Raw genomic sequence first — 25,723 nt, forward strand, 5'->3', positions numbered from 1 at the left:
AAAATCATAACTATGATTTCCACAACAATAGATGATTCTTCAAGTTTACATTTAAGTTTAACATTCAAACTGCAATCCACGTCTTTGACTTAGTGCTTTTCGAAAATGATGGTTAATGATAACATACTGCTGTTACTAATGTGGTTTCTATTAGCTGCCGTGCAAATCAAATAGTTAATGTGGTTTCATTACCCCTCTCTCTGTCTCCCTCTGTCCTGCCCACTGTTCACCTCCTGTGTCTTCCAGCCATGACTCCCATACCTCAGGATGCAAGAGTGTCCATGGGTCTGAACGGAGACCTGTACTTCTCCAACGTTTTGGCCAGAGATGCTCACACTGACTACAGCTGCAGCGCTCGCTTCCTTTTCACACACACCATCCAGCAAAAGAACCCCTTCACACTCAAAGTTCTGACCAGTGAGTAGACACACACACACACACACACACACACACACACACACACACACACACACACACACACACACACACACACACACACACACACACACACACACACACAAAGACTTGCAGATCCCACACTGACGTTGAGTTATATACTCAAATATTCCTGAGTTAGTCTGAGGTAACAGTAGCCTGACAAGCCAGACCCACATCAAGATGTTGGGTCTGGGAACTCACCATTGGCAGGGTTCAATCCAAGGGGCGGGATAAACGGTTGTCTTTCAAATTCCCTCTGCACTCATAGCCAACCAGAGCAATGCCAGTTGATAGATTACACTTTTGCCTTATCCACTCGGCAAAACTCCGAACTCTTCCTTTTTTAAGAATGACTTCAGTGCTAAAGTCTTCCAGAGTCACGGCCAAAGCCGATTCGAAAGACTTTGTTTTAGTAGTAGCAGGGAATTCACGCGGAACCATCGCAACTCTGCCGTCCTTATGTTAAGCCCGCCTACCGACTCTATACACGATGTGATTGGCCTGACCAGAATTTCGTTTTTCCAGCTCGCAAGCCAACGGAGAGTTGCTAGACTGACCCTGGCTACAAATTACATTTGCTGCCGCTAGGGTGCATCTAGATTTCTAGGCTAAGGTAACAGTGTATGAACTCTGTGGTCCTGTTCTCTCTATTAATTAATGTCTGCTGTGCATGTTTTGATTACACACCATCCAACCCAAATTGAGGATGACAAATCTCCATCTAGAGGTGATGGCATGACATAAGATGCATTAAATCATAACCTAATGATATTTCCTCAGGTTGCTGCAGAATAGAGAAGACAATGAAATGTTGGATTGTTTTGATATAATGTGAAATCTTTCCTTCAGTGTGTCGTCAGTGTGTTTGTGTGTGGACTGATGAGCCACTGTGTGTGCCTGTGTTTTCAGCGGAGCCGTATAATGATACATCTTACAATGCCACTGACCCCTATGGTGGTGAGTCACTTCCTGTCGGGACAGCTCCACTTCCTGTCCACCTCCTTAGTCATGTCCCACAGTAACATGGCTAGCACACTAACCTCAGACTAAGCTTAGACACAATGTGAAATCCTAACTGCTCTAATGTCTATAATGCACTGTGTGGCTTCATGTGGAAAAGTGAGTATGGCTTGTGTGTGGTTCATTTAAGGTATACCACATTTTTTTCATTTCAATATTAAATATTTTAAAAGCAAGTCAAGATGCTATGTACAGTAAATACTGTGCAAGTATTAAGACTCAATCCGCAGAGAAATGCACACAGCCCGTATTTAGAAACTGCGGCTTTAAACACCGTCAGGACTTACCGTACGCACTGTGATGTCAAAACTAAAATGTATATAGGTAGAAAGTGCCACTCCAGTGTTGTTACAGTCATTCCCCGGCTGCAATGACGGTGCAGAAACTCTGCGAGGGCAAATGCAGAAGACCTGAAAATAGATACACGATACTTGTGAGCAACACTATTAAATAAATAATAAAATAAATAAACTAAATACTGTTTTCCATCGTAAATGAACAACTAAAAGTGACATTATGGCTTGATAAGAAATTATTTGTAGTTCTATCATTCACTCAGATGTCAACTCTAACACTCAACCAGTTTCTTAAGTTCATGGGATTTTCAAACTAGAAAAATATAGTGGTTGCTCTGAATATAGTGTTGAATTTGTCCTTAAACTGCAGTATGTACTAGAATCAGGTTCACAAGAACTGGGTGTCAGTACTTTTAAGAGGTGTTGAGTCATTTCCTCATCTAAGAATTGCCCATAGTTTGTTTGAATCTTTCAGCAGTCGTTTTTCAGATTTAAATCTCAAAAACTAGTCAGGTGTAGTCTGACCTGGCAAGACATAGCTAACAATGTGTTTTTATAATGATACAGATATGTTTTTGATTGAAGCCGCTGCTATTTTGTGTCTATGTTCTTCACCCTAAAGTCCTTGTAGATCAAAAGTTTTTATTTTTTTATTTTTAGTTTCCATCAGAATAAAATACGCAAAACCCTTTTCATCACTACTGTCCACTGAAACTCCTAATGTAATCGACAACAACAGAAACAATTTAATGCGTTGTTGCAGGCACCAGAATGAGCGACTGGACCAGATGTTACTTCCAATAAAAGCCAAAGCAACATCTCTGTGACCCTAATATGCACTCACAGACAGTAGAAATAAGTATGTCATTTAGTCCATAATCTGTTTATTCCACCTTTCAATCAGTGTAAAATGATCATATGTAATGAATAAACATACAGTAATTAACACACAAATTACCCTTAACTCAAGTGTATTGCACATGCAGTAGAGAATCTGGATATTCATTATGCCATACAGCTACTGAACGAGTCCATAACTGGAGGGAACAGATCAGCCAAAGTGGCAGCATATGTGCTAGCTGAACTGGGGGGGCAGTGCAGTGAAGCCCAGGGGGAGATGGGATACGTCCCTTAGGGAGAAGATGCTCCTAGTGACAGGCTGGGACTGAAGATGAAGACGAGGCTCCGGCGCAGAGCAGGATTAGTTCACATGATGAATATTCAGTCTGGATTCATGCTGTGGTCCTTAATAGTCATATATGTATGGAAATAAGGTTAGCTGCCTCCTACTTCTGCGTGCAGGGCGAGGGACTGTAACAGCTGTTGAAATGCTCACGCGCGACCACTCAAACACACACTCAAGCACACATGCTCCATATTTGATCACTAATCTGTTATGAACGCAAAAACCACAACTCTGTCTTTTTTGTGTCGGTGGGTGTAAAGCTGCAATGCATCCTGGGAAGCCCTGTCAGCATCATCAGCAGGGTGTTTGCCATGTTAGCCATGTTTGGTCACCTTTCCAGGGTTTTCGCTGCATTGCTGTAGCTCCCACTATAGCGATTGTGTACATGATCACTTTTGCAGGCATTTGTTACCACTAACCTACTTCTGTTTTTTCCTCCTCTTGTCATTCTTCTTCTCCTCCCAGTGTCACTAACAATAACAGATCCTCCTTCGCCAGCCACTGGAGAAGCTAGCACCTAACAGATGCTTTAATCCCATACAGATCTGCATCACAAAGGACGCTAATGCTAATTTAATCCCACACACTTCTCACCAAACTGCAGCTCTTTGCCACGTCCACAGTGTTAACAGCATTTGTGTTGGGATTTGATCAGACTGAAAACAGCACTCTAGAACTCTAAATAATGATCATAATAAAAGGTCAGACAAATTAGTCAGTGTAATAAGATTGTTAAAAAGCTGCATTTTGAATAAAATTGGTTCAGCCAGTGGTGTAGTTTCAAACAATTATCAGTCATTATCATTATCATTATGATAATGCTGCGTACAATTTGATGTAGTACAAGGTAAGCCCAAGCCTTTAGGAACAATTAGCAGAATGTCAACCCACGCTCCTCATAAATGTGTCCAAATCAAAGCATAACTCCAAACTCTTGACATTTAAACTAGTAGTAGAACTTGAAGGATGCATTTGTTTTATTACAACTTGGATCTTATTTTTAAAGGGGAAGAAACACAATATAGTCAGACGATGACTTAAAGCTTTAGTGCGTAACTTTTTGATATTAATGAACGTCCGTTACATTCAAGCCATTGCCAAATGAGTTGCTACAAAGCTAATTAAGACTATCAGCTCCACACAACTCCGTCTGTATTTCTCAGTATGACTGTGTTCAGACGCTAGTGTCGTCCAGTGACTTTCCCGCGCAGAAATTTGAGTGAAGATAATGACCTCTTCTGAAGAGTCCATCATGTTTTTTAATCCTCCATGGCTACTAGCAACTGTGTGGAGGAGGGGTGGTGGCGGTGGGCGATCACAGAAGGCTTGTATCATGTGGATGCGTTGACAGTGACAGTGTTGTGTTGTCATTATTTAGAATTCCTCATGGGGGCAACAGAAACTACGCACTATAGCTTTAATGTGGAAGAGTTAAATTAAATTATTACCTAAACTGTCCATTGTAATATCCATCACAGTTTACACACACACTTTGGAGATCAACTCTGACCTACCATACTTGCACTGTTTTCCTGTGCAATCAGGGATTATTAGGGACATTTCAGGTAGTGATGGCCAAATGAAGCTTCGCGATTCGCGACCTTCAAATTAAGAAAGTTGAAGAAAGATTTTAATATTTTTCTTCCACAAAAACCATTACGCGTTTCAAAATTAACTTTGAATTATTCAAATGTGCAGAACAACAATAAACTACAACAACTGTAAATAATAATACGTAGATAAGACTATATTCTCTGAAGAAATGTTTCGTGGGTTTACTGAAAATTGCAGTTGTAGTTAAAATGTCATGTTTGCATGTGAAGGTTGAATCACCCAATACAGTTAGTCGGTTAGTTTAAAACACTGGACGTGTCTGTTGAAGTGTATGAACTGAAGGCAGGTTTCAAGCTCACAACCTGAAGGGAGTGAGGTGGATATGACACATGCCTTTGGTGTGGGAGCCCAGGGTTTGATTCCCACTGCGATACATCAACCAATGTGTCCCTGAGCAAGACACTTAACCCCTAGTTGCTCCAGAGGCGTGCGACCTCTGACATATATAGCAATTGTAAGTCGCTTTGGATAAAAGCATCAGCTAAATGACATGTAATGTAAATGATCAGTTTGTATGTAGATGGAAGAGGGGACGGCAATTAAACTGTTATTTAAAAAGTTGAAATAAATGAACTTAGTTTTACTTAAATAACACTATATCTGTTTAAAAAATCTCTTCAATGACAAGTCCAAATGTAGAGTATAAAAACACAAGACATGTACCATTATATTTGACACTTAGTTTTGCCATAAGTGTAGTTTACGTGAAAGTAAGAAAAGGTGACTCTGTATTGTTCATAAAGCAGGTCAAGTGAGTTTATGCTCAAACTACATGCCTGATTAAAATTCCACATACCTTTGGGTGTTGTATTGTGCAAACAAAGACAGCAGTTGGCAGTTTGCTCACATCCCAGACTGCATCTCTGCTAAACTGACTGTTTGATTCATTCATGCTCAAATGCTTTATTCACAATTTGTGTTCCAACGTTTATTCCAACTAACTGAAGCAATACTGATGCTGAACTATCCATCAATGATTGTAGAAAAGCACTTTGGCACTGGTTAAACTAGGTTTGTATCACCCCTCCTCCCGCCTGGTCATTGCACTGTGTGTGGATTATAAAAGGCCTAAAGCCAACTCCAAACACCAGGTTTCTGTTCTAAAGACTCCAGTTTTGGCAAGGCAACCAGTTACAATGCTACTGCTGCTCATTGCTTTAGCCAAGCCCTGTGGGAAGATTTAACATTGGGTTGAACAATGCCATGAACTGCATGACCTTAAATATGCTTCAGTTTAATGTTAAACTAATCTCATTACAGCGGAAAAAGTTTTATCTTATCAGCTGCTTTATTTAAACTCTTAATGGCAATATGTGCCATCTCTGTTCCCTTGGCAAACATAAAGCAAGATCAGCGACTCAGTTGTTGTTTCTGCATCTCTTAATGTCTTCCTGTGAGAGCAGCCAGAGGGTGTTAAGCCCGTTTACAGGTCGCTTTGACCTCACAACAGACTACAGGGAGAGCCAAAGCCTGGCGGAGATGGAACACAGCCACGAGGAAATGATCAGAATAATAGTGTCAGATTTATTTGGCAGTGCCTACAAACAGGATGTTCAGCTCCTTGTAGGAAGTGAGTCATGGTACAAAGATAGCCTGTAGTCTGTATTTTTGTTTGTGTGTTTTAACCTCGTCTCGTTCCTCCTCTGCAGGCCGTAAAGTAGCTGAGTCCACGCCGACCTTCCTCTCCCCTTCAGGGAGTGAGAGCTCCAAAATGGTGCTACGAGATGAGCCTCTGCTGCTGGAGTGTATCGCTGCTGGACTGTGAGCACACACAAACACACACACGCACGCACGGACGCATGCACAAACACACGCACGCACGCACACACACACACTCAAACACACACACACACACACATAAAAAAAATGAAATGAAATAAAAAAGGTAAATTCCTCCGAGGTATCAAAGTTCCGCCCATACGCCCGCCCGCCAGTCACAGCTGTCAATAATGAAGTTTTAGCCCGTTTTATAGCATCAAATAACTAATAAAACCAAACTTATCAGAAAAACACTTGAGCAAACAGCATGATAACAGCTACCTCAAATGAAAGAAATCAACTTTGTGAAACATTCATTTGACGTGTACTTTTGATCCCATCTGCTTACATAGAGGGGCGTGGCTTATGACTTATGCTGCAGCTAGTCTATAGTCTATGCAGCAACCTCTGGCAGCAGCCTCTGGCCATAACCAGTAAATTGGAACCTAAAGCTTCTTAAGCTCCCTAAATGTGACGTTTGAAAAAGTGAAACTTAGGATGAAAGTGAGGATTTGATGGAATTGTTCAGGGATTTCATTTGTTTTCCCTCTGCCATTACAGTCCGACGCCCACCATCAAGTGGTTTAAGAAGGGTGGGGACCTGCCGTGGCCAAAAGTGAAGTATGAGAACTACAATAAGACCCTGAAGGTTATCAACATGTCAGAGGAGGATGCTGGGGAGTATGTATGCATGGCCAACAATCATTTAGGCAGCATACGCCACTCCATCTTTGTTCAGGTCAAAGGTGAGGAGCTGACAGTGTGTTTATACAGATATAGGTCCTTGTGTCTGTGTTTGAATCCATCATGCTAATCTGACTCCCTGTGTTCCACAGCGGCTCCTTATTGGCTAGACAAACCTACAAACCTGGTGCTAGCCCCCGATGAGAATGGGCGCCTGGTGTGTCGGGCCAACGGCAACCCTAAACCTAACATCCAGTGGCTGATCAACGGAGAGCCTATAGACAGTACATATTCTCTCTTTCTCCAAAAATGGCGATTCATTCATTTGATACTAATGTTATTGTCACAAAGCTCTGTGAGAGTGTGACTGGTGGTGAGATTGACATATTTATACTAGGAGCTGCCCTGTATGATTACAGTCTTCCATATGTAGCCTCTGAGCACTAAGGTGTTTGCTAAGTGACATGCTACTGTAATAGCTACTGATGTTATACAGGGGGTGTTACACTCAGTAGGTTACAGTTGTTTAACTACATTATCCAGTCAGCCCTCTTCTAGTCTTGGGTTACTTTTTTAGAGTTTTTCAAATACATTGGTCCTCATTCACCAACCGTTCTTATGAAGAAATGTGTTCTTAAACCCCACTTACACACTTTTTACGAAGATTCTGACATTCACTAATGTTTTCTTATCTTGGATTTGTTCTTAGCTAAGAACAAAATCGACGAACACTCAAGATCACTCTTACGCACATTTGAGTGATGACAGTTTGCTCCAAATAATTGGTTACTGCATTTTATTTAATTCTACAGTCGTTTACAATGATAGTATTGCACTGTAATGTATTTTTGATAATTTGTTGAAAATAAAATAATAGTATGCAAAGAAACACTAACACTGCAATTTACATCAGCAATTAAACTGATTAAATCCTGCGTTATATGGTGATTGATCGCGCTATTTATAGGGCCAAAATGCAGTGGTGGAATGTAACAAAGTACAAATTCTTTGTTACTGTACTTAAGTAGCCTACATTTTTCACGTATCTTTGTTACATTTTGCAGCAATTATCTATACTTTCTACTCCACTACATTTCTACAACGTTCCGTTACATTTTCTGATCAGTTTTTCCCCCTGCCAAAACGTCTTCCTGACCGTCGCACGTTTGTCTCACCAGTAAAGTTTGGTTACCATAGATATATATGGGGCACCGCTGATCCTTCATCAGCTTCCAAGCCGGCTCCGGTGCTCCAGAGATTGGGCGCAGCGCTGCTGACCCTCGGTAATACAGCCTCCGGTAAAAGTGAAAATGAAGATGTTTGTTTTTTTATTATTCCCGTTTTTAAATCATAGTTGCCATCTATTTCTCTCCACGGCGTCGTTTACTCCTCCGCCAGGCAGCGTAAGACGCGTTCATATCTTATTTATTTGGCTGGACCTCTTCACATCTCCTCCCCATTTTCGCTGCTTCACACACTTTATTTACTTACTTCCATGGTTAAAGAAAATAAAACCGTCAATACATCCAGGAATAAAGCCAACCGCATTCCAATTCTAACAACATATTTCCTGGTTAGGATAGGAACTTTTTTTAAAAGCCAGGCCTTGTTTGTGGTAGTGGACATCTTCTACTTTTACTAAAGTAAATATGTCTCTGGTTATTTGTACTTTTACTTAAGTACTGAGATTCAGTACTTCCTCCACCACTACACTGTACAAGTCATCTGCGACTCCGACAATCATCTCTTGAACGCAGTCTCCCGCTTCCCAGGAGGTGCACAGGAAGTGTCATGTCCTTATATGGGCATTTGCGGGGCGTTTTCTTATGCTAATTAGGAACAACTGGCACGCACTTTCAATTACGAAAACGTGGGATTCATCAATCCTAAGAACACAGGTGCGAACAATTCTGTTGTTTAAGAACACGTCATGAATCCGACGTAGACTTTTCTTAAGGACTTTCTTAAGAACATATTTAAGAGAAAACTTAGGAAGATATTGGTGATTGAGGCCCATTATCTTTAGCTGCTATACATTTTTTTTAATCAATTTTCTAAAATATTCCATGTCTCAGGATACAAATGTTCCTCACAGTGGGCCTCATTAAAGAACCACTCGTACGTAACTTGTGGCATTCACCAATTTTCATATTGTATGATATATTTATATATATATATATATATATATATATATATATATATATATATATATATATATAAGTATTTTATGAATGCCCTGTTCACCATATCCTCATCATAGGAGGATTGCCAATTACATGAGTTTTCATGAGTGCAGCTTCATCAGGGTCTTTATACAGGTCTCTGTCCAGTATAATGGACAGTGCTCTATAATTGTCTCGTCTAAAATGTGATAAAATCTCACAAAACTCCTCATGAACAGGTGGCGTTCATCAGACTGAAACGAACAAGTTAGGACAAGTTTGTACAGTCAAAAGAGTTTGGTTAATCTGACTTGGAACATTCATACTAACAAGCCTCACAAGAAAAAAGTAGAAGACATTTGATAAACTAATAATGTTTATGCATGAGATTATATTTCAAATAGGCTATATGCTATGTAGATTGAGGGGTAAACCTGCTTTTCTCATCAAATTAAAACAAAATCTCAATAAAAAAAAATCTGATTCAAATAATGCCTCCATCTGTTTACAATGTATTCTGTAAGTCTCTCTTAACATCTTATTTTTGTCACTGCCCAAACTCCCCCCCCAACCCAGGCTCTCCCCAGAACCCGAGCAGACAGGTGCTAGGTGACACCATCATCTTTCGCTCGGTGCAGATGGGAAGCAGCGCTGTGTACCAGTGCAACGCCTCCAATCAGCACGGCTATCTGCTGGCCAACGCCTTTGTCAGCGTCCTCGGTAAGACACAGGGGGGCAGGGGGGGGCAGAGCAGTAACTAACAGTGGCTGGAAGTCTTTTTCTGTATGCCTAAGCTCTTGCCTCAGTCTTCATCAGCAGGTACAGCCCTGACATCTCTGTGAAAATATGAATACATATACAGTACACAGGGGCGGTTCTACATTCAATTACACCCAGGGCGAGACCCCTATACTGTCATATTTTGTGCAGAATTGTGTTCATTGTCTTTTGAAAATGTTGGAGGTGAAGATTGTGCTTAAAAACTTAAAAAAGTGTGTTTCCTGTTGTAATTGCAATAGTTAAATAACTGGATTCTCTTAAGCGTGTTTTTCAAATGTTCTAATGAAAGATTTGTGCAATTGAGAAATATAATTTTCTCTTTCATTTATGTTATAATATATATATATACACACACACATATATATATATATATATATATATATATATATACACATACATACATGTGCCAAAAATATATACAGTCAGATATATAAAACATTTAACAACAGCAGAGAGCAACAATAATATAAAATATTAAGAATAATATACAAATAAAATATAGAATAGGCCTATTCTAAATAGCACAAATCCTTCATCACACAAATGTGAAAACACACTAAAGAGAATCTAATTGTTACACTATTAACAGACTACTAACAGAAAACACAAACTAAAACCTGAGCTTTCTGGCCTTCGTTGATGCAGAATCATCAATGATGTTATTGAATGAAATCTGCTCCTCTATTGAATGCTCACAGGCGCACGACCTTTAAAAAAATAAAAAGTAGTCAAAAAATGGTTGCATTTCAGACGTCCGACACGAACACACACGCCTATCAACTTGATGATAAAGCCGTAAAGTAGGCAAGGCTCTTTCAACTCAGGATAGGCTTGGAGATAAAAAGTTTAACTGACACATAACCGCGATCAGCTTCGTGGGCGCTCAGTATTAGCGGAGCACCAACGGTATCGGCGCCTATGCCCAGCAACCCGTTTGACCCAGAGGTGAACTGTCCCCCGCTCCCCCCTCCCCTTTCCCCTTCTCACACAGCTTCTCTGTGCAGCGTGCATGGCACCTTCTCAGCAAGCTGGGGCGCAAATTTGCCAATTCCCCACATGGTGAAATGATAGATAATACAGTAGAAAACCGCTTCGAGGATTTTTTATTTTATTTTTTAAAGTGCTCGTGCCGCCCCATGAGTCATAAAAAAATGCCGCCCCGGGCGGCTGCCTGCTTCGCCCGTGCCAAAAACCGCCACTGGACAGAAGCTACACATCCTGGACCTGTCTGTACTATGACATTAGCACATTATACTAATAATATATTATCTTATTTATTACTCTTGATAAGAAAGCAAACATGCTTAGCCTAAAGTATCTTCCTTTTATGTGAATAAACTGCTAGTCAACTGTAATAAAAGTAGTAAAGTTTTCAATAGATTACAAATGTGAAAAAGCCTATTGGGGTGGAATTTTTGCTAAAACATTGAAACCACATCACTACATAAATGTAAAATACTCTTGTAAATGATGGAGTGGTAAAGTTGACATCCACTGTCCCTCTCTTTGTAGACATGCCTCCAAGGATGCTGGGCCCTAAAAACCAGCTGATTAAAGTCATCGAGAACAACCGCACCTTCCTGGAATGTCCTTTCTTCGGTTCCCCCCTGCCGGATTTACGCTGGTGAGCTCTTTTGAGTTTTTTGAATTTTTTGTTTTGTTTACTTAAAGCTTTAGTGCTTAACTTTTTAATATTAATGAATTCGTTACATTGCCAAATGAGTTGTTACAAAGTTAATTAAGCATATCAGCTTCACAATACACTCTCTGTATGGCAATGTTCAGAAGATTGTGTCGTCCGCCGTCTTTCGCGCGCAGAAACTCAAATTAAGATTATTACCTCTTCTGAAGAGTCCATCATGTTTTTTTTAATCCTCCGTGTCCTCCTTGGCTACTAGCAACTGTGTGATGGCGGGGTGCGCGATCACGGAAGGCTTGTGCCAGTGGTGTTGTCATTGCTTAGAATTCCTCATGGGGGCGACAGAAACTACACACTATAGCTTTTAATGCATTAAAATCAACCTCTTAAAACCCACATCCATATGTTCTTGGGCTAGCCACTTAATTCTTACACCTATACTTTATTATTGACTTTCTAGTTCATATTTTTTGGTGTTTTCTTTGTCTAGGTTTAAGAACGGACAGGGCAGTGGGCTGGATGGCGGTCATTACCGTGTTTACATCAACGGCACCCTAGAGATCAAACGGGCCCGAGCAGAGGACGAGGGCACCTACACCTGTGTGGCCAACAGCATCCTGGGCTCGGCCGAGAACCAGGTCCGCTTGGAGGTCAAAGGTCAGACATTGCACTGCTGCACTCAGACTTATACGGGGCATGCTGTTCAGACTCTGCACCCAAACTTGCAGGGAACCTGAAAACTAAAGTATATAATCTTGCAACTACAAAATGAAAGGTTGCCGTTACATCATTGTGCAACCATGTAACAAGACATCATGTGCAACAATCAGCACCAACAGGGGTTTATGACTTCTTACATGGATTCCCATTCAATGTCAGAATAGTGTGTGAAAGATGAAATATGTGAACTATGAAATTATTTTCTTTCCCTGTGCCAAACACCCTGCACTGTTGGATATTCCAATCTCTTGTGCCTTTAATTAAATTGCCTCATTTTCTGTAACAGTTACATTTGTATTCAAACTGCACACACCGCAACAATATTCCCAGCCCAGCATTCAGGCTAGAACTGAACAGAGAACATTTCAGACAGGTGAACTAATCTGCCAAGGCAGTGAGATAACTTTTCATTTTTCATTCCATTTTGTTGAGTCAAATGGCAAGTAGAGATACTTCTGTTCAAAAAGCACCTCTACGTTAAATGTGTTTAAAAAGAAAAGAATCTACAGCCAAGATTACGTTCACTTTTTCCAATCCAGGAAGTGAGCAGTTCTTATCTTGCACAGACAGGAAGTGGGCTGTTCTTATCCTGCACAGTCTTTGTATGGAGGAGTTGGATGGATGGTTGGACGTACAAAGCACATGACTTTAACACCGATGCTATTACATTCACTTCAAAACTGATTCGCTAATGCAAAAGAGTTGTGTATGGACGTCATTTTTAGGAGAATGCGCTGAAAGTAAAAGTATCTCCACCGGGCAGATTTTGTTCACTTACTTCAACAGAAAAAGACTGATTTTAGGAGCTGTGGTGGTACAACAGATGTTTATGTGCCCTTGAAGTCATATGGAAGTATATTGGTGTGAGTTTTTTGGCAAAGAGGGTGTTCCATACGACCCTGTGACATCACACACCTTTCACTGATTTTCCTGGATGCATTTGAATTTGCAAGTTCATGTAGTATGTGCTTGTGTGTGTTCATCTTCAACCTCACTCCAACTCAGAGCCGACTCGCATAGTCCGAGCCCCGGAGCACCAGTCAGCCATCAGGGGCTCCAAGGCTCACTTTGACTGTAAGGTGAAGTCTGATCCCAGTCTGCCCATCACTGTGGCCTGGACCAAGGACGACAAGCCCCTCTACCTGGGATGGAGGTAACAGCACAACACTGACCCTAAAACATCTTGGATGCTCCTATCCTGCATCTGTAAAGTCAAAACACCAATTAGCACGTCTGTGTTTTGACAGAGAAAAAATAAACCAATCAAAGCAAAGTTGTCATTTTAACAACAGTAAAAAAAAAATTCCTTCTGAAATTCTGGGTAGGAAAAAAAATAAAATAAAAAAAATAAAAGATATATATATTGCAGTGAGTTGTCTTTCTTTTGTGAGTGTGGGGGAAGGTAGGGGGGTCTTGTGTGAGGTTTATCGAATGCATTTGGATGAGATAATGTATGCTTATGTTTTATGCATGTTTACTGTATGTTGATTATGTGCAATGTGTCGCCATTTTTGTTCTCTCGGCTGCCCAAGACAAATGTCTCCTATAGGAGACAATAAAGGCTTATCTTATTGTATCTCTTATATTTGGCAGGGTAAATATGGGGCAAATATGTTGCTAAAAAAAACAAATAATGAGCAGATAAGGAATTGATGTTTAAAGCAATAGTGTAATCAGTCAACTCTAAAGTTATGGCAAGAGATGTCAGCTCCAAAAGAGATACAATATAAACTTGAAAGACTGATGTATAACAACCAATCCTCTCTCTGTTTGACTCCCAGACTGAAGAAAGACGAGGAGTCGCTAACCATCCCCAATGTGAATGAGGGCGATGAGGGAACGTACACCTGCACTGTTAAATCGGAGATAGACCAGGACTCAGCCTCAGCCCGCCTCACTGTGTTAGGTACACTCACATACAGAACCGTGCTGGAGCAAACTACACATTTAGATTGAATATACAGAAGGAGTTGGATGAAGAATTTCTCTGAACACAAATGTCACAGTATCTTGTTTTAACAACGTTTTTAACATTACATTGTTTCCCATTCTTACACACACACACACACACACACACACACACACACACACACAATGCTCATATTTTTGTTGTTGGTGTTTTATATTTTCTTCTTCTTTAGATATTTACTGTAAATGTCTTCAGTCTTTCTTAACACTGTGCTATTTTTCAGCTCTTTGTCATCAAATGGAAATCATGCATGTTTTATTGTACAGTTAACTGAAATACTGACTTAGCTTAGCTTTACTATAACTCTACTTACTCCCACTGATTCAACAGTTTGCATGCAGCGTATGGAGATACTGTAGTGCTGTGTAGGAAGTGCTGAAGCTATACTGTAGACTCAGTTTGAACATATTGTGACCATTGTTTTGGCATTTGAGACTTTTTTATTAATGACCTTGCAGGGGTAAGCCACTGTTATTTGTTAAGAATCCAAATGTAGTCGTCATTCAACAGATGTTACCATTTTTAGAAGGTGTGTTTGTAATCCTTGAAGAAGTATTTCCTCTGCTAAGCACTACATTTAGTTTAGGTCTAGTCTCGCATTGCCAGACCTATCTCTACAGCGCTGTAGAGTAAGGTCTGGCTTCACCACAGATGCATTCTGTGATATAAGAAAAGCAGTGCTCTGGGTTGTTTGCATTTCTTTAAACCAATCACAATCGTCTTGGGTGGCGCTAAGCTACGGTGGCTCTGCAAAATAGTCTCGGGAAAGAACTTGTTTTGGTGGAACATTTGCACCACGCAAAAGAAAACACCACATACAATATTAAATGAAGTTAACTGTTCACACAATACAGTAACGTGAGCTATTTAAATTAGCTGGATACATGGTTAAACCTCATTTGCTCTAACCAGTGTATCTCCGTGTGTACTTTATCCACAACAGTCCCACCAATCGGTCCAAAAAACGTCTCAGTTAGAGAGTAAATGCTGTAAACATAGTCTTTGTATCTTTACAATCATTCCCTGAAAGAACCAAGCAGGCCTGTCTTGTTGCGTGATCCAAATTTTCTTCAAAACTTGCCATTTTCAGCGTGTAGGTTGCTAGCTCGAAGTTTGAGAACGGCAACACACAGAGAGTGGAAGGATGCCAGGCAATTATCCTGGAAATTTACTTTTGATGATCCAGTCTAATTTCGGTCAAGAAACAGTAGTCTATATTGACGACGTTTCATTTCCGGGATTGTTCAGATGCCGCCGAAAGTTCTGCCGGATGTCTCTCATTTCACCCAGATGTCCGTTTACCTTCTGCTTTCTTTGTGTTCTAATTCTAACCTCTGGTGGATTTCTGAGGACTATGGTTAACTGCTCCTCAGATCTCTGCAGGGTAAATCCAGACAGCTAGCTAGACTATCTGTCCAATCTGAGTTTTCTGTTGCACGACTAAAACAACTTTTGAACGTACACATGTCCACCAAAACAAGTTCCTTCCAGAGGCTATTTTGCAGCGGCACCGTGGCTCTGTCCAGCACTTAGTGCCACCAAAGACGATTGTGATTGGTTTAAAGTAGGGCTGTCAAAATAACGCGTTCATTTTGATTAATTAATCTGAGAAAAAATAACGCAGATTAATCCATTCCATATTGACGTTTGACCCGGAGCCATTCTAGCCACCATTGGACTGTAAAATGAAGGAGGGAGACGAGAATGTTCTGCCTGGATTATTAATTGGAACATTTACTTGTAAAAATCTTCTTCCTGCCAACCCTGGCTACCGAAATCTGGTGCCACTGATATGTCTGCGCTTCTCTCTGATGCTCTGAAACACAAACACCACAGCTAACGTTAGCCTACCGCTAGCTAGTAGCTGTATTAAACACGGTTAAAATGCTGACAGCTAACGCTAAACGGTGTAAAGTGTGACTGTGTTTTACTGTAGAGGATTCAACACTGGTATGTAACAATCTGCAGCTGCCATCGGAGAAACAACACAGACGGTGCGTTCAATGAAACTGGTAAACTACAGCCTCGTGGTGCATTTGAAGTTATTGTAAATGTCCTTTTCCCATCTGATGGTTCAACAGCAATTTACTACTTAAATTAGTTATTGTTATACATTATTATTAAATCATTTCATTTTGACCATATGGCCTTAGCAATAAACAAGCCGTTCTTTAATGCCACCAACTGTTGTTTAGTACCCTTTTTTTTCTTTTCTTTTTTTACTTTCTTAAAAAGTATCGGTTCAGGCACCGTTAATTATGTATGCGATTAATTTCGATTCATTAATCACAGAGTATGTCATTAATTAGATTACATTTTTAATCGATTGACAGCCCTAGTTTAAAGAAATGCCAATAAACCAGAGCACGTTTTTCTCCCATCCCGGAATGCTGTGTGGACTAATGCGAGACTAAGAAACAGAGACACACCTTTAGAAATGGTTCAAAACTCCACTTTTTTGTTTATTCACTTGCTGAGTCTACTTTTATTTTTTTAAATGAAAAAAAGACTTGGGTTACTCTACATCTGTGTCTCACATCTATTCGTCATTGCAAAAGTCTCAAATGTAAATCCGATGATTGCATGATTGTCTCAAACTGGAGCTGAGTGAAGCTAACTCATATTTATTCATTGTAAATAATGACAATGTGTACTAAATTACATGTTAACCATTGTGCTCCCTTGCTGCCGAGTGGCTGTAGACTAACCTGCAAACTCTAACCTTTATACCCACTTCCTGGTCCTTGACCCCGCCCACAGATGAAGCCTCCCTCCACCCCTCAGTGTCTAGTGCCTTGCCTCCAGGTAACACACGGCTCGGGTGGAAATCTTTGCTTTCTTGTCTTTCCTGTCCTTTTTTTTTTTCTTCTTCTTATCGTTTGTTATTATCTGAACTTGTGCCTCTGCTCTATTTTAATATTTATATTATTATAATATATTATATATATATATCATTATATATAAAACATACCATGTGTGTTTCAAGTTTGTTGTTTTCAAATTCAGTTTAGTTTTAATTAGTGTTTAAAGCGGGTTTGCTAGTTTAGTTTAGTTTTTATTTTTTGAAAATGCTTAGTTTTAGTTTAGTTTTTATTCGTTTTAGTCTTTTTTTGTAATATGGGTTATTTGGCGGGGGATTCAAAAAGATCAGAAAAAGTATTGTTTAACAATAACTCAACAAAAACATCATACAATTTTAGAAATATGTATTCACAATGTATTCAACAATAACACCAGTACATAAAATGTAGCCTACATATGGTCATAAATATGTAAACAGTCTACACAAGACGCAGTATGTGCAAAATGTGTAAGTGACGTGTTCCAGGAAAAAAAACTAAATAACCAACAGACTAAAGAAGACATGAACAGGTGTTTTGAACTTTGGTTTGAGTAAAGTGGTGAACCTTTTGAAGTCAATCGACTCACACGGTTGTGTAGACATCCCAGTATCAATCCACATATTAACCCACGCTTCGTCCCGCTTTTGGTGTTCCTGCGTATTTACTAACCAGCAGCTATCAGGTCGCCGGTGAAAGCCCTCCTGTAGTGTTCTCTGTCCTGCTGTTGTCTCCGTCATGCTGCCTGGCCCTTTATCCATACATCCATGGCTGTAACGTTACCGGGGTTAGCTTCTGTTTCGGGGAAAGGGGGCTTTGCGTTCTCCTTTACCTTGTTAAGGTAAGCTAGGTTAGCCTCCTAGCTTGTGTGCGCTTCTCAAATGTACTTTCAAATTCGTGGGATTTTTCCCTGTAATAAATTGACCACATATTTTACCACCTTTCACTGCAAGGCGCTTGCTTTTATCTGACACAGTCATAATCAAATAGGACTTCCGCTTCCTTCCGACTTTCGGTCCCGGTATGATGCCAGGGGAGAGGCACGGAGCCACGGACATGTTGTGTTCAATTTGACGTGGAATGTCGGAATTTCTGGATTCCCAATCGGAAACTATACATGTCTACGGGAAATGTCATGGTCGGAGAGGTATAACGTTATTTGCTCTAGGAAAGATCGACAAAGACGAAAACTAAGGACATTTACTCGATAATTTTATTTTATTGTAGTTAGTTTTGCAAACAGACATTACAGTTTTAGTTTAGTTATCGTTTTTTTGTAATGCCTCGTTTTTATTTTTATTTCAGTTAACAACAATGTTTTTTCCCACCTAGTTTTCGTTATTTCGTTCGTTTTCGTTAATGATTATAACCTTGGTGTGTTTGAGAGGAGAGACTGTTTTAAATACAGAATTAATTAATATATGCATGCATCACAATCTATCCTGTCAAGCCATTTAATGTCATGGTAAGTACATGTTTGTCCTGATTGCTCATAATTAGAGATGGTCCGATACAATTTTTTGCTTCCCAATACCGATTCCGATACCCGAACTTGCGTATCGGCCAATACTGAGTACCGATCCGATACCAGTGTGTCATATATTTCATTATGTTTTAACAACTGTATACTACTATCCCTGTATGGATGTGATATGATTTCTGTCTTTGTTGTCAGCCTGGCTCAGGTTAAACTCTTTGTGAAACATGAACAAACACAAACAATGAACGCCCCAGTACTTTCTTTTATTATGCAGTTTGACAGTCAGTTATAACGGAAAAAGAACATAAATAAACTACTTTAACGTAGATTTTCTTTAAGGCATTATTACGTGGTATCGGATTGGTGCATAAACTCCAGTACTCCAGTATCCCAATATCGATACCAGCATTTTAGGCAGTATCGGAGCCGAGTTGGAACCATATTTCCACTCATTCCAAGTTGTTTGTTGATGTTATGAGTCATTGTCAACCCGTTCTCATTTCCAACTCGTCAAATACTGACGCTTGGTCAGTGGCTCTCAGCGTCAGATAACGACGCAGAAATCACCCTTTAGCGTCTGTATGAAACGTACCGGGCAGAGCAGCAGCTCGACTGCGGTGCTGTACGATGATGTAGTATTAAGAGAGACAACAGTAGAGAGTAGTATGAAAGACCGAAAATCCGCGTAAGGAGGTTGGTTGGGGTGGTGGATGGATCAAACAACACAGGACTTTCACCCAGGAGACCGGGGTTCATGTCACTGAAAGGTACATTTTGTAACCCCACCCACGATCTTTTCCTAAACCTAATTGTCCTGTTCTTGTGCAGTGTGTCAGTTAAACGTATGTCCCAACCCAGAGCATCAAAAACTGATGCCAAGAGTCCTAACCAAGTGCATCTAAATATGATGCTAAAGGTGACTTTTTGTGTCAATAACAAACGTCGAAGGCACCTGACCAAGCGCTTTTTGACGCGATGGGAGGCAGACTGTGTTGTAGTAGTAGAGTAGTTTGTCTCATTTTCCATAATTTCACTGGGCCATGTATTTATAATTTACTAAAAGGGTTAAACTCAACAGTGAACTGGGAGGAGGTGCTTTTGGATGTTATAACAAAATCACTGGTTTATTTTTAATTAAGATTGATTGAGAGAGTACGAGAATAGTTGACAATGTACCCTATGAGTAGTGTTTTGCAGCATGCCTATGGTGGTATGTATGTGTGTGTCTGCATGTGTTCTTCCCTGTGTAAGGTCCGGTTATTCCCTTTTTCTCTGCAGACCGTCCAGACCCTCCCATTGATCTGGATCTGTCAGAAGCGGCAGCCCGCAGCGTTCGCCTCACCTGGATCCCCGGAAACGATCACAGGAGCCCAATCACGCGTCAGTATACACACACTCCTCATTTACATCCACTCGCACTGTTCATGGACATCCTGGAAGGGAGTGTATTACATTATCATATTTCTCTTAATTTGTAAGCATAGCCTGAGCCTGATTTGTGTACTTGCAGCTTTTATCTTGCAGTGTCCTGGCATCTTTTTATTTATAAAGCGGTATTAGGACTACTTCCTTCCTGTTCCATTAACACTTACATCCTCCCGAGGTCTGCAGGGACATATCACTTGCGTTCACAGGATCTGTTTTTATTGTCAGTCCCTAAAGCCCGCACTGACTTTGGTAAAAAGGCTTTTTATTTTGCAGCACCATCTGCATGGAATCAGCTTCAGAATGAACTACAGTTGAATGAGTTGGTCTCTTTTTATTCTTTTAAAGGCTTTTTAAAGGATCTTGCAGAAAGGCAGTCTGTCTGTCATTGTTTTTAAATTGATTTAGGACCCATATTTCTCTTTATGATGATGTTGTTTGAAGATGATGAGTGAAAGTGTGTCTATGTTTTTATTTGTTATTGTCTTTTGTATTTATTTTGAAACCACGCTGCTGTCACTTGCCAGGACACTCTTGTAAAAGAGATTTGTAATCTCAAGGAGTTTTTTTTATCCTGGTTAAATAAAGGTTTGAATGAATGAAATTGATTGTGTGAGTAAAGGAGAGCTAAAAAGGTGACGTGGTAGAGTTTGTCTCAGGTCATCAAGCTCAGGAAAGAAATGATAATGGGGGATGCTGAAATAGAAATACTCATTAATGGAGAAATAATAGGCCACATTTATAATCCATCTGAGAAACATGGGGCCTGTTACTTAAAAAAATATAATTATAATCTGTATTTATATGAAGGCTTGTAAAATTAATGTAACAGGCTCATTAAACTTAGAGGATATGAAATTACATAATATGAGAATATGTGAAGCAACAATGGCGGGAGATCCAAGAAAATGCTTCAGGACCAGCACCAGATACTCCCTAGACTTCCACTGCACCAACAATAAGTGCTCTGCCTAGAGCTGTAACAATAAAAAATGTAGCTGTACAATTAATTGTCTCAGAAATAATTGCGATTAACACTATAATTGTCTCTTTCGGTCAACTTTTAAAAGATTTATTTATGTATTACTTTTTGAAACAAATTAAAGTTTTAAATGAATTCCAGGATACATCTTTTGGTTATCGATCACTGTCATGTGACCCAGATAAGGTAAAAACACAAATACACAGCCTATAAGGTAAACATAGCCTCTCTACTATCATAAAACATTTTTTCTAACTGTGTCATTTTTGTTGCTGTGAACGTGTATAGGGTCAAGTGCCAACAACTAACAATTGAAATAATAAAAAAATAATCACTTATATAATTACAATTTGGTATATCTAAACAAAATCAACAATTACCAGTCAACAGCCATACTCTTTGGGACCTTAGCTAATTTTAGCCATTAATTGCGGTTAAACAAAGAAACCGTGATTATTTATTGTTACATTTTTCTAGCTCAGGCCTAGCTCTGCCTTCTCTCTGCAGAATACCTGGTCCAGTTCGAGGAGGATCGCTATGAGCCGGGCAGGTGGCAGGACCTGTCCACTTACCTCGGAGACCTCAACTCTGTCATCCTGCAGCTCGCCCCCTTCATCAACTACCAGTTCAGGGTCATCGCCATCAACTCAGTGGGCCCGGGTCAGCCCAGCCGCCCCTCACCCCGGTACAAGACCAGCGGAGCGGGTGAGGAGCACCACACACACCACAATCACAATCCTAGTGTTATGTGTGTTTGAAGACACCAATTTCCCACGAGCAAGCATTTGGTGCGACAGTGGTGAGGTAAAACGTCCTTTTAGGCAGAAACCTCGGGTGGTGAGGAAAAACTTCCTTTTAGGCAGAAACCTTGGACAGACCCAGGCTCTTGGTGGGCGGCCATCTGCCACTGCCGGTTGGGACACAGAGACTGATACAGATATACAGATATAGAGAAATATGATTCATTATGTACTTTACATGGACATAATGATTTCGTTGACTGAGGACTTCAGGTCCCAATGCCCTACCTACATTTTGTAAAAACAATTTAAAGTGTCCTGACAACTCCACAAAACTGTAGATTTGAAATAAAAAGCCAATTACTGTGCTCTAATCTTGCAGCCTCGCTAGAAAATGAATGAATTACTCTAAATATGTATGTTATGTATTATACTATACAATGCTCATACTATACTTTATCATACTTTATATCCAAAACTATATAACACTGTAATTTATGACACTATATCATGTTATTCTAATAATAATAATAATATGTATATATATATATATGTTTATTACATTTATATATTAATACAGACAGTACAATTACTTAATCATATTATATACTATTCTGGTGCATGCTAGCATATTACTTACTGACTTTGCTGCTAACCAGTCACTTTGCTTGCGACGATATTGGCTAATGTTTAGTTTAATTGCCTATCTATAGTTTTTACATTATATTTTATATATTTTTTACCTTTCTCTAATTATCTGTGCTCATTTCTTTACTTGTGCTGTTGCAGCACCTGGAGATCAATACAAGCATATCTTATCTTATCTTAAACAGTTAAAAAACTAAATAGTGTCCCATGGGCTGGATGTGTAGTTTTTAAGCGCCTTGCTCAAAGGTAAAAGTACTACAGAGATAAAGCCTACTGGCCAGTCAGCTTTAGGTTTCTGAGACATGGGGTTTGTTGGAGTTGATTTTCTTCAACCTAAGTGAATTTTGTTATGTTAAAACAAGCCCCAGATGCCATTCCCAGAGGTCTACGAGGATGGGGATCCAAGAAAGACAATATGGAGATCACCTGGGAGGTAAGACATGTACAAGGTGGGAGATTACAACTTGGAAGACTCCTGCTGAATTCAGTGCCTGTTATGCCATTTATTGTAAATAATGGCAACGAATGCATGTAGTCTTTATCATGGTCATGGATTGGACTGTGACAATAAAATCAAGTAGCCTGAAGAAATATCTTTTTATATTTTGTAAGTGAGAAGAACAGGTGTTGTCCCTTGGCTCATTGGGTGTTTAGTACATTTTATGTGCTTTTTTGAAAAAGCAAAACACAATATTAAGAAAACAAACTGTCAGTCAGTGTGCATTTATTTTGTTTTCTCCAGCCTCTGCTTGATCTGGAGAGAAATGGCCCAAACCTGCACTACAACGTGTGGTGGAGACGGAAGGATTTGGGAGGGGAGTGGAGTAATGTGACCACGGTGGGGTCCAAACATGTTGTCCACAACACAGAAACCTATGTGCCTTATGAGATTAAGATCCAGGCCAGGAATGAGTTTGGACAAGGACCTGAGTCTAATGTGGTCATTGGATACTCTGGAGAGGACAGTAAGTAGATACACACTGGATATCAGTTTGTGAAAAGCCAATACTAACATCAATTTCTGGACTAAAGCTGGTAGATATGTTGTGTGGCTGACACAATGCCATCAATGAATCTTTGTACTTTGATTTAAAAGCCATTAGTGCAATTGACTGCAAAGCAACAAGAGCACCAGTGAGGGAATCTGTTCTTAGTATTCCTGCATAAACAGAAGTGAACCTCTTACACATACTGTGTTCCTTTCCGTGTGTTTAGAGCCCACTGACGCTCCCTCTGACCTGCGGGTGTCAAAGGTTGACAGCACCAAGGCAAACATACACTGGAAGCCCGTGGACCTGAGCTCTGTCTCTGGAGAGTTCAAGGAGTACAGAGTGAGGCTGGCTGTATTTTGTTATGATAATAAACTTAAAAATAGACCCTTTTTCTTAGTTTCTAACAATTTCTCTGGTTTATTCTCACCCTCCTTGATTGAACTTCGGCTCAAATAACGCCTTTCCCTCCCCTTCTACCTCCCAGTTGTACTACTGGCGCGAGTCCAGTCTGGTTCCGACTCTGGTGGTCAATAAGGAGAAGAAGACCAAGGGTTTCTACAGCATCATGGCCGAGCCGTCTGGCATCCTGGGCGACCTGGTGCCCTACTCTAAATACAAGATGTTCATGGTTGTGGCCAACAACCTCTATGAGGGCCCCCGCAGCAACACAGTGGAAATCACCACCAAGGAGGGAGGTGAGGAGTTGGCCCCCGCAGCTAAAAAAAACATTACACTAAGAGAGGCTGACATGACATCTCATGTAGTTTCACAAAAGTGTTCTGACAGATAATTTAATATGCAGAACCATGACAGCACACAAATATGTCTAAATGGGCATTTTGACTCCAGTTTGCGGGTGTACTGCTTGCTGCCATCTTTGTCATGTCGTTACTGAAGCCAGGAAATCTAAAAGGCTGGGAGCCTGTCAATCAAGCAAACACTATTAACTGTTATTTTAAATGAAACTACAGGACACACTTTAAGTGGGGGAATTCTTTCTACAGCCAACAGAGAATAAGAGACAGCAGTTTATACACAACACGCATTCCTATTCCATATTCCAACAGGACAAATAACATCAAGGTATTAATTTGACAAATGGTAACAGGGACAAATGAGCTCTTCAATCTCTTCGTCGGTACCATGTACCTGGGGCCAGATGGCAGCAGCCTGTATTCACAAGACAAGGGGTGACTAGGGTTACATTTGCTTTTGAGATCATAATGTCTTGTAGAGAATGTCATGAATGCAAGTAACGAGGCTTGGACCCAAATGCAGTTCAGTTCAGAGTGAGAATTTATTAACAAGGAAACTAGAACAAAAAGTGTCCAGAAACTGGCAGAGCAAAAAACGAGTTCCAAAAATCACAGGGGAAACTAGAGACATGAAAACCATAAGAAAACTCAGCAACAGGGAAACCGCAAATCAGGGTGGGGCAGAACAATGAAAAAAGGCGGGAAACAAACAAAGACAGGAAGTAAGCTAGACAAGACAGACAAGACAGACTACAAAAATAAAACAGAACATAACAGAAAAACAAGACTACCACAATAAGATAAAATACCAAAACCCTGACAGTACCCCCCCCTAAAGGGACAGATCCCAGATGTCCCAAAACAGAACAAAAGTCAGCCCAGGGAGGGCGGAGGGGGACCGGAGGAGGGACAAACGGAGGAACCAAAAAAGTCAAACGGGACAGGGAACAGAGAGGCCTCGGCAACAGGGGACAGAGAGGCGCAGACGGGAGAAGCCTTCTGGTGGCCGGCGACGATATCCCTCAGGAGGCCGTTGGCGAAGGCGAATCCCTTCTGAAGGCTGGCGACGAAGGCGAATCCCTTCTGAAGGCCGGCGGCGAAGGCGAAACCCCTCAGGAGAACAGGCAGACCGAGCAGGAGAAGGGGCAGCTGGGCTGAAGACAGGCGACGAGTCAGCTGGGCTGGAGACAGGCGACGAGTCAGCTGGGCTGGAGACAGGCGACGAGTCAGCTGGGCTGGAGACCGCCAAACAGGCAACGGGAACAGAGGTCGACAAGGGTGCCGACAGGGCACGAGTGGGTTTGACCGAAAACAAAAGGCAAGGTCTCTGGGGCACAGGACAAGGGCAAAGTCACTGGGGCGGGCTCAAGGTCTCAGGGCTAGTCTCAGGGGTACCGGGGAAGGGCATAGTCTCTGTGTTGGGCCACGGCACCGTCTCTGAGGTGCCGGGCAACAGCACAGTCTCTGGGGCCGCAGTCAACGAAGGCCCTGGGAGACTGGTCAGCGCAGACTCTGGACGGCTGGTCGGTCAGCGCAGACTCTGGACGGCTGGATGTCAGACCAGGGTCAGGAGAGCTGCACGTCAGCCCAGGGTC

The 25,723-nt window shown here is 40.8% G+C and overlaps 1 protein-coding gene across 2 annotated transcripts in view; it reads left to right on the forward strand.

Moving 5' to 3' along the window:
* Nucleotides 1-25,723, forward strand: part of nfasca (neurofascin homolog (chicken) a) — a 125,637-nt gene that overhangs the window by 59,220 nt on the left and 40,694 nt on the right. The window contains exons 8-24 of one of the 2 annotated variants that reach the window (XM_078249341.1): nucleotides 247-417; nucleotides 1,348-1,395; nucleotides 6,204-6,315; nucleotides 6,874-7,058; nucleotides 7,149-7,280; nucleotides 9,735-9,878; nucleotides 11,451-11,562; nucleotides 12,068-12,234; nucleotides 13,303-13,450; nucleotides 14,079-14,203; nucleotides 17,027-17,071; nucleotides 19,865-19,966; nucleotides 21,501-21,698; nucleotides 22,744-22,814; nucleotides 23,124-23,346; nucleotides 23,597-23,712; nucleotides 23,858-24,068. In XM_078249341.1, coding sequence (XP_078105467.1) covers nucleotides 247-417; nucleotides 1,348-1,395; nucleotides 6,204-6,315; nucleotides 6,874-7,058; nucleotides 7,149-7,280; nucleotides 9,735-9,878; nucleotides 11,451-11,562; nucleotides 12,068-12,234; nucleotides 13,303-13,450; nucleotides 14,079-14,203; nucleotides 17,027-17,071; nucleotides 19,865-19,966; nucleotides 21,501-21,698; nucleotides 22,744-22,814; nucleotides 23,124-23,346; nucleotides 23,597-23,712; nucleotides 23,858-24,068 — 2,310 coding nt within the window. The remainder of the gene's footprint in view (nucleotides 1-246; nucleotides 418-1,347; nucleotides 1,396-6,203; nucleotides 6,316-6,873; nucleotides 7,059-7,148; nucleotides 7,281-9,734; nucleotides 9,879-11,450; nucleotides 11,563-12,067; nucleotides 12,235-13,302; nucleotides 13,451-14,078; nucleotides 14,204-17,026; nucleotides 17,072-19,864; nucleotides 19,967-21,500; nucleotides 21,699-22,743; nucleotides 22,815-23,123; nucleotides 23,347-23,596; nucleotides 23,713-23,857; nucleotides 24,069-25,723) is intronic. The other variant, XM_078249342.1, reaches the window with a different exon arrangement.

Source organism: Sander vitreus, chromosome 4 (assembly GCF_031162955.1).
Source record: "Sander vitreus isolate 19-12246 chromosome 4, sanVit1, whole genome shotgun sequence".
Classification (NCBI taxonomy): Eukaryota; Metazoa; Chordata; class Actinopteri; order Perciformes; family Percidae; genus Sander; species Sander vitreus.